The sequence below is a fragment of the Quercus suber genome, unplaced genomic scaffold, assembly GCF_002906115.3.
Source record: "Quercus suber isolate HL8 unplaced genomic scaffold, Cork oak 2.0 scaffold_108, whole genome shotgun sequence".
Lineage (NCBI taxonomy): Eukaryota > Viridiplantae > Streptophyta > Magnoliopsida > Fagales > Fagaceae > Quercus > Quercus suber.
This window is the reverse complement of record NW_027069573.1, coordinates 1234126-1243311: the sequence shown is the minus strand read 5'-3', so window position 1 is coordinate 1243311 and position 9186 is coordinate 1234126. Positions and strand designations below refer to the sequence as shown.

At 35.3% G+C, this 9186-nt stretch overlaps 1 protein-coding gene across 1 annotated transcript in view; it reads left to right on the top strand.

Annotated features, from left to right (window-relative positions):
• Positions 1-751: 751 nt before the first annotated feature.
• LOC111997092 (uncharacterized) overlaps positions 752-9186 on the top strand; it is a gene marked incomplete in the record, with an annotated part of 13514 nt that continues 5079 nt past the window's right edge. The window contains 3 exon segments of the mRNA XM_065775287.1: positions 752-1133; positions 1241-1857; positions 2612-2711. Coding sequence (XP_065631359.1) covers positions 1541-1857; positions 2612-2711 — 417 coding nt within the window.

Below are 9186 nucleotides of genomic sequence, written 5' to 3'. Positions count from 1 at the left end.
TTTTTTTTTTGAGATGCAAGAGCAACACAATGGAATTAGAGATGCAGTTTTTTAATGATTTATTTATTTATCTAAAAAAATGGATAAAAAATACTATTATATAGAAAAAGTGATATTTTTCTAAAAAGTATACATTAACAAAAAAGTTAAAAAAAAAAAAAAAATCAAACATACACTGAAAATGAAATTAAGAAAAAAAGAGAGTAAACAATGAGCATTAGAAGAGATAGATAGTGCAAATAAAATCTAAATCAAACATGTATTAAAAATGGAATTAAAAAAGAAGAAGTAAACAATTAGTAGTAGAAGAGATAGATAGTTTTTTTTTTTTTTTTTGAGATGAGAGAAGAGAGATAGATAGTTTTTGTAAATTAAAAAAGAAGAAGAAGAGATAGATAGTACAAATAAAATTCAAATAAAGCATATACTAAAAATGAAATAAAGAAAGACTATACCGGTACACCCATTATGTCGTATCTTGTATAAAAATACAAGAATCAAATAAAGTAAAATAAAAGTGGTAAATCCAAAAAAAAAAAAGAGAAAGAAATAAAAATAGTAGGTACAGTTGAAAACAAGTGAATGAATGAGCAAAGAAAGCAGAGCAAAAAGGAAAGGTGGAGAGTCCACAATAATTGGCATCAAATGCTTATTGGGATTCGCACTGTTGCTGAATTCCAAGATCTGCTGCAATAATAAAGTTTTTGTATATTTTATTATTATTTCAGCCTTTTTAGTTTTTAGTAGCAGCAGTGGTTGCTGTATAATAAAAAAGGGGGGTCTCAAATGAAACCTTTTAAATGGTTCCCCCTTTCTTTTGCTTCAGCTTCCGATTGGCGGAGCTCTGAGCAATCTGTTTGTCTCTCTCTTCTTTACTTTACTTTACTTTACTATACTACTGTCCATTACTACTACTAGTCAATTAAAAAAGACTAGTGACTACTGAGTAGTGTGAATGAAATTGAAGCTAGAAAGAAAGAAAGAAACAAAGAAAGAAAAGCTATTACGATTACTACTACTATAAAACAAGCTGTGTAGTGTAGAGTAGAAGTGAGAGAAAGAAAAGAAAAAAAAAAAAAAAAAGCTCAACAGCCAATTAGGTCTTCGTCGGAAAGTTGCACCCAAAAAGCAAGGTAACGCCTTCTCTTTCTCTCTCTTACTCTCTTACCACCATTTCTATTATAATAATAATAATATTATTATATATTGCTTATTCTTTGCCATTTGGTTTTCCTTTTAGAGCTTCTTCGCCTCTATACCTCTAAACCAAGACGAACTAGATGCTTCAGCTGAGTTGAGCTTTAGGGTTTTGGAGTTATGGAGTGTGGAATTTTGAGTAATTTAGTTTATTGGTGAGGAATTATGGACGATAAGATTCTGGGAATTTCAAGAATTTGAGTTGAGCCCAAAAAAAAAAAAAAAAAAAAATTTCAATTTGGGTACCAAATTTTATTTGAGGTTTTTCTAGGGTAGCGATGTGAAGAAGTTGAAAAGCGTGGAAAGATTTTTGGGGGAAAAAAAAAAAGTGGGGGGTTCTAGTATGAATCGGGAAGCGGGGGCGTCGGCGATATCATTTCAGTGTGATTCAGGGACAATGAATAGCAGCAACACTTCTGAAATGATTCAGATAGGGAATTACTTTGTGATGAACACTAACACTAATAGCAGCGGTGGAGGTGGAAACATGCTTTTTTCTTCTGGGAATTCTTCTAACAATCATCCCCTCATCACTCACCAGCCATTAGCTTCGTCTCTTCTTCTCGATTCTGTGCCCGGCCTCGCCCTCAAACACGACACCGGATTGGCTGTCGAGTGGTCCCTTGAGGAACAGTACAAATTGGAGCAAGGCCTTGACAAGTATCTTATTCATAACTCCTCTTCTTCTTTTTATTTATTTATTTATTTTTTATTTTTTGTTCGTATACCATGTTTTTAGTTATAGCGAACTGTATACTTGTCTTGTCTCTACTTTTTATTTCTTGCTATTTTACTTCATGCTGTTTTGGTTCTCTATTTGCTGCTGAATTTTTTTTTTTTCTTCTTCTTCTTCTATTTTTGCTTTTGTTAACCATTTGGAACTGTTCCTTTCGTAATTTTGAGGGGGATTGATCTCATCAACTTGTTGAATACTTGTACTTTGTACATGTTTAAGTTTACAGATGACATACACATGATTAGTTCAATATCTGGCAAAAGCTTCAAATTGTGGATAGAAATTCATATGATTTGCCTCTTGTGGAATGAATTTGCAAGCTCAGTTATTATCGTATATTCATTATACATTTTTTCTCTCATTTGTGCCGTAAAATTCTTGGAATTCATCACGTTGATTTTTTTTTTTCATAGCTTCAATTCTTGCTTAAGATCTTGTAAAGTCTTGCTTTTTGCCAATTTTATGAACATTTTTTAGATTTTTTTTTTGGCTTGAAATATTAATATTGGGTAAGCTTTGCTATGGTCACTTTGTTTCTATACATCTGTTGGATACTTGTCATAGTAACTTCTTTAAATTTGGTATCTTTTGAACTTCTTCCACTCCTATATCTTTGTTTTTACTTTCTCCATGTTTTGGCGTTTGATATTCATTATTGTTGGTGGTTTAACTCTACAGATATGCTGATGAACCTAGTATAATGAGGTATATCAAAATTGCCGCCACATTGCGGGATAAAACTGTTCGTGATGTTGCTTTAAGGTGTAGGTGGATGACGGTAAGCTCTTCATTACATTGATTTGTCTTAAGTATTGATAGGTAATATTTGCATCTTTGCTATGTATGTATATAACTTTGGGTGCTTCTATGATAAGGGTATGTTATTTTCTCCTATCATCATATGCGATCACGTGGATGGTTCTCCAGAGTCCATTCAACTAAAAGTTTTTATTAAAGGGAACTATTCAGTGAGAGTCAAGAATTATGAAATTTAATGGGCTACAGTCACTCCCCACCCTTCCTCATCTTGTAATACACGTTGGCTTACAAGTGTCACTTGTCTCCTAGTAACCACATTTATACTTCAGATCCATTTTTAATGTTTTAAGTTTGAACTTGAAGCTGTAATCCACTAATCCTTTAGTATTATTTGTTCGCACTTAAAACCAAATGATTAAGAACTATTGTGACCAATGATGAATCTGCTCTTGTTTGTTCATGATTTTCCACATGTGGATAATAGTTGAGGGCATGTTGCTCTTAGCTTTAATCATTTTTGAACCATGCATGTGATGCAGGCAGCTAGAAACCAGTTTCGTTTTGTTTATTGGGTTTTATTTGAGTTTAGTAATTTGGTTTGGGCTTAGTTATTGAGGCCCAAGGAGTCCAACTCGTAGTGTGAGGTTAGTATTAGTCATATATTTTGTGCTATTAGGAATGCACGAAAAATTGAGGACGCAAAAAAAACCCTAACATGAAGTGTTAGTTTGGATAGCGTGTTTTGCGTGTTTCAATGTGGCTGCGTTTTTTTTAGTGGGTCCATGGGCACTGTTCATGGGACCCGCAAGTACAGAAAAATGCAAATCTAACTTTAAAACTGGGTCCCACAGCACTATTTACACATTTAAAAATTATTTTACTACCGTGTTTTCAGTTTTCAGCAATAAGCGGTATCCAAATAGACCCTAAATGAAATATTCCGATAGGCATTTTGAGGGGGCCGATAGAGTGCCTATCAGCATTCCCATGGCAGAATGGGGCCCAATTTTCTATGGCAGCTCCTTACTCCCATGCATGTCATTCAACCCTAAGATGGTAGTTTGGGGCTCATTTGTATGAGATAACAAGAGTTGCACATGTTAGGGTTAGTCAGTTATGAGGATATAGACCAATTTGAGTTAGTTAGGGATGAAGCACATGTATCACATTAATCATTTGTAAATCCTTTTGAGCACATGTAGAATTAGTAAGCCAATGATATTGAGCCATGTGGGCCAATTAGAATAAGGCGGATGATGTATAATTAAATGTCTGTATTTGTAACTCTCATTTAGGACATTGAATGATGAATAGCACACTTTTGTGCTTAGACTAGTGATCAGTCTTTCTTGGAGGGAGAGGCTCTCTCAAAGTAGTTTCATTTAGAGAAGGTGACCTTTTCAACCACTAATCTTTATGCATTCCATTCATTCAAGAATCATCATCAAACACTTGCACCATCCTAATTCCTAAGCCACACCCAAATTCCCCAAGGCCTAAATTCCTAAACCTAGTCTTCAACCCATCAAGCATCCGTATCCACTCCAAGATTCACTAGTAACCGAAACCTTAAAACCCTTTAAACTCAAAAATTCCACCTTTTGTATCAAGATTCCACTTAAATCTCAACCCTTTGGGGTTGGCTCAAGTGGCCAGGGCCTTGGGCTTGGTGGTATGCTCCATCCAAGTCTAAGGTTCAAATCCCCTTAGAGTGTAAAAAATTCTAGGGGCCACGTCCCATTGGCGAAGTCAATGACTTACCTGATTTGTGTGATGTGGGCGCGTTACATGGGTCCATGGTTTAATGGGGTAAAAAGACAAAATGCTTTGCATGGTCTCTGGGGTTCCTTGTCATCAAAAAGATTCCACTTAAATCTCCTTAAGAACAACAACCCCCAATTGTGTTCTTATCAAATGTTATTATAGTAGCTATCCCCAATGGTCGAAGGTACAATTGTACAACTTGCCAACACGATTTCAAGCCACCAAAGTTCATTGACACCATCATCATCCATTTAGACAAGATTCCAGGAACTTTGTTTGGCATTGATGAGCTAAAAAAAACCATGACCAGCCTTATGAAGGATTGTTAAGGACCACAACGGGAAATCATAGTGGAGAAAACTCAAGCACTCAATGCCTAAAGCTGATCAAGATCGTGTTTTTTAAGTTCCATTCCTTATTGGATTTACAAGGCCTGCTGATTCTTTCATTACTATCACACCTTGATGCACCAAAGAATCTTCACGGCCTTATTTTATATGGAGGCAGAAGCTTTAGTGTGGTTCCAAGATGTGGAAAGCGTAGGCTTATTGATGGATTGGGAGGTTTTTGTAGATGCCGTGCAAACTCAATTCAGATCCACAATCTATGACGACTCATGGAAGCGCTTAATAGACTAAGACAGACATTGATGGTGGCCAATTACTTGGAAATTTGAATTTCTATCCAATCGGAGCAAGGGTCCTTAAGTGGGGCACAAGTTGAGTTGCTTCTTAAGTGGCCTAAATGATGAAATTTGCCTACCCGTTCAAATTGTCTTACCAAGATGAGGAGTATACCTTATGCGACAAGAAGGTGACTCTCTCAGAGTAGTCTCAATTGGAGAAGGTGAGACTAAGACAAACATTGACGGTGGCCCATTACAAGGCACAATTTGAATTTCAATCCAACTGGATCGAGGGTTTTTCAGAGGGGCACAAGTTGAGTTGCTTCTTAAGTGGCCTAAATGATGGAATCCACCAACCCATTTAGATCATCTTGCCAAGATGAGGAGTATACTACCCTCTGTGGCAAGAAGGTGACCCACTCAAAGTAGTCTCAATTGGAGGAGGTGACTCTCTCAAAGAAGTTACAACACTTTTAAGAGCTCATCTTCATGCATTCCATTCTTTAGACAATGCTGAATGGCATTGTTGAATGGCATTGTTGTAAATATTTAGAAAACTGTGGGACCCACTGAAGTGACAAGACACCTTATTTTCTTTCTCTCTCCAGCTGACTTTTCTTCTCTCTCTCTCTCTCTCTCTCTTGCACCCTGTTATTCTTTTTTCTTCCTCTTCTTTCTTTCTTTCTTTCTTTCTTTCTTCTTTCCTCTTTCTCTTGTGCCATGCTCTCTTCTACTTCTCTTTCTTTTTTTTCCTCTCTCTCTTGCACGCTATCTTCTTCTTCTTTTTTTGCCTCTTTCTCCCTTGCACGCTCTCTTCTTCTTCTTTCCTTTTTCTTTTGCCATCTTTCAGCAAATGACTCTCTTCCATTTTCAGATTTGGTGCGTTGGGTTGTTTTATGGGTTTTGTAAATTGGAATTTTGTGAACTATTTTGAATTTCTTTTGCAAATTTGTGTGTTAGTGTGTTCAGATCAGAAGGAAAATAGAAGGCCAAACCCACTGTTGGGTCTTGTAATGCAAAGAGGGTGAGAGGGGGAAGAAGAGGGAGAGATGGAGCTGGCTATGGCTAACTAGAATGTGTGGGAGTTTCTCTCTCCTTTAATTAAAAACATTGCTTTTGTCAAAAAAAATTTCGATTTTTTTTTTTAAAACACATACACATACCAAACACACAATTATGCTTTTTCACATTTTAAAATATGTTATTTGAAATATAGTACCAAAAACATTTTTTGCATTATGAGTACAACACTTTTTAAACCACAGTTTTCACAACACTTTTTAAACCATTGTTTTCACATCATTTTGAACAACAATACTTAAAAGCTGCTACCAAACAGGCCCTTAGTCATCTAATTTATGAATGTAATGCTTTCTTTTCAAAGGAGAGAAGAATAAATGTTCTAAAGTATTCAATAGCTATGAAGCTTTGTTTGAAGTTTGTGTGATACAACTTGCTTTGTTTGAGGTTTGTGTGATACAACCTTCTCTAGGCTCAAATGACATCTCTTTTCTTTGTAAGGCTCCAATGGTCAAGGCCTTGGGCTTGGTGGCATGCACCCTCCAAGTCTAAGGTTCAAATAAACTTGGTAGAAAAAATTTCTTGGGGCTACGTCCCATTGGTGACTTGAGTGATGTGAGCGCATTACATGGGTCTAGGGTTTAACTAGGTAAAAAGACATGATAGTTGACACAGTCTTCGAGGTTCCTCGTTAGTGTTGTTAAAAGCACACTCAAGTGCAAAGCGCAGAGCGCACATGTCTTGGGGCTTTTTCCCTATAAAACAAGGCGCCCTCACAAAAGTGTGCCTTAGGCGCTTTTTAGAGATTTTTTATTAAGTGCAAACTGCGCTTTTTTGAGGTTTTTGTAATTTAAAAAAAAAAAAAAAATCATGATTTGATTTTTAGCCATTAGATCTAAATATGTTTGAAATAAGCCATTGATTTAATATATAAAAACTAATAGTATGGTGTGCTACCATAAACCTAAGTCTACCTCTTTAGATATTTTAGAACTTTTGGACCACGACAACACAAACAAATGCTTAAGTCAGACAATTATGATGGTCCCTTGCTTAATGAGGATGATGATTATGTAGATTAGGATTGCATTGCATATTTGCATTGATTTTGTTAGGCAAAGATAACATTACTTAACATTCTAGTACTTTGTCGCCTTTGCCTTTCTGGTTCTATACTTCTATTTTGATTCTATGATTTTTTGTAATCATGGCCATCAAATGTCATGTTTGCATATATTTTGTGAAGCACAAGAGAATTATATAAATGTTATATAAATTATATAAAAATTTTAATTTATATGATTAATAGATCACTTGATCGTTGTGTTGACCATTAATAATTTTTTATAAATTTGTTAATTTTTTTTTAAATGTGCACTTCACATCGATCAGGCTCGTGCTTTGCGCTTTGCACCTAAGCTTTAGGAGGCCTTTGCACTTAACTGCGGTTAGCGCTTTTAACAACACTGTTCCTTGTCGTAAAAAAGGAGCAAGGTGAAGAGTGAGGTCATGAGTTAAAGATCTACACTGTGTGTATAACTTACCAATCAGGAAAAATATAACCATTAGTTCTTAAATGAAGGGTAAAGTGGATAATAAGGTTGTGGATTCAAAAACCATAAGTTGCATGTGCAGGGTACTAATCAGGGGGGAAAAAAGGAACCGTTGGATCTTAAACCAAGTAAAATTTTGATATTGATTAGTTATACCAGCTCTATTATTACAATATGTTTTCCCTTAGGTCTTATCTAGTGCACAAAGTTCTCACTTTTGTAGGGCTTGGAAGATGTAATCAGTAGGCAGCCTGACCCTCCCCTCTCCCCCAAATTTGATTTATTAATATTACTTTTTCCAGGAAAAAGGAAACCACAAACAACATGACACTGAAAAATAAAATATATATGAAAATTTGAAAGACATCATGTTCATGAGTATTCATTCTGTTTGCTTCAATTTCACCCCTAAACAAAGCACTAATTTAGTTTTCCTGGATTCAAGGGATCACATTATCCTCCCTCACCTCCACCCACCACCACCTCACTTCTTCTTGTTTTTTTTTTTTTTTTTCCCCAGGAAAAGGAAACCACAAGCAACGTGACACTCAAAATAAAAAATATATGAAAATTTGGAAGACACCATGTTCAAAACAGGGTATTGATTTTGTTTGCTTCAATTTCAACCAAACAAAGCACTAATTTAGTTTTCTTCTCTCTTTTTTATTTTATTATTTTATTATTTTATTATTTTTTTTTATTTTATTATTTTTAAAACAATTAATTAGTGGTTTGATAGCATAGTAAAACTAAGTATTTAGTGGTTATATATTAAGGGTCCATTTATTGTAGTAAAATGTCAACTTATTTTTATCATTAGCTTATGTACAGTTTTTAAAAGCCTAACTTTTTCTAGGTACAGTTGTACTTTTACATATTTTATTTTTTTAGACAAAATAGCTCATTCAAAAAACATACTCTAAATATTTTACTTATCATTATTTAAAAGTTTACTTGTTTTGCACTTTGCATTTCGCACCTAGGGTCCATAAATCTTTGTGCTCAGGTGTGCTTGCACTTTTAACAGCACTGTTTGGGAGTTAGCATTTGCAGAGATTGTGTTTGGTTTATAATGCTCTTACTTCATCTTGTCCGATTTCTTTTTTATATGCTAAGAGATTCCGGGCCTGCCAGAAACATGGGCCAGTGCAGCATGTGCTTGCTTCAGAATTGCAGAAAATTTGGCAATTGAGAATCTTTGGAAGAGAGCGTGAGACAATAGATCACTCGTTAGTACATTTTACCCTGGCAGGTGGGGTTCGTTGCTTGTAGGTTTTACGGGCTAGATACGAGTCCAAAGGGCTCTTCTTTAGAATGGTTCCCTACGTTAAAATAAAGTCGTGTCATAGGTTAGGAGGGAATAGCCATTTGATGGATTTTCTTGTTAAACAAGCCATATGAGATAGATTATGACGTCAAAAGGCATGATGATGTTTGGGCATGCGTCCTTAGCCAGCATTTCTAAAAGAAACTTTCGGTGTCTGCTCTTGTTCAAACGTTAGCATAGAGCCATAGAATTTTTTTTTTTTTTG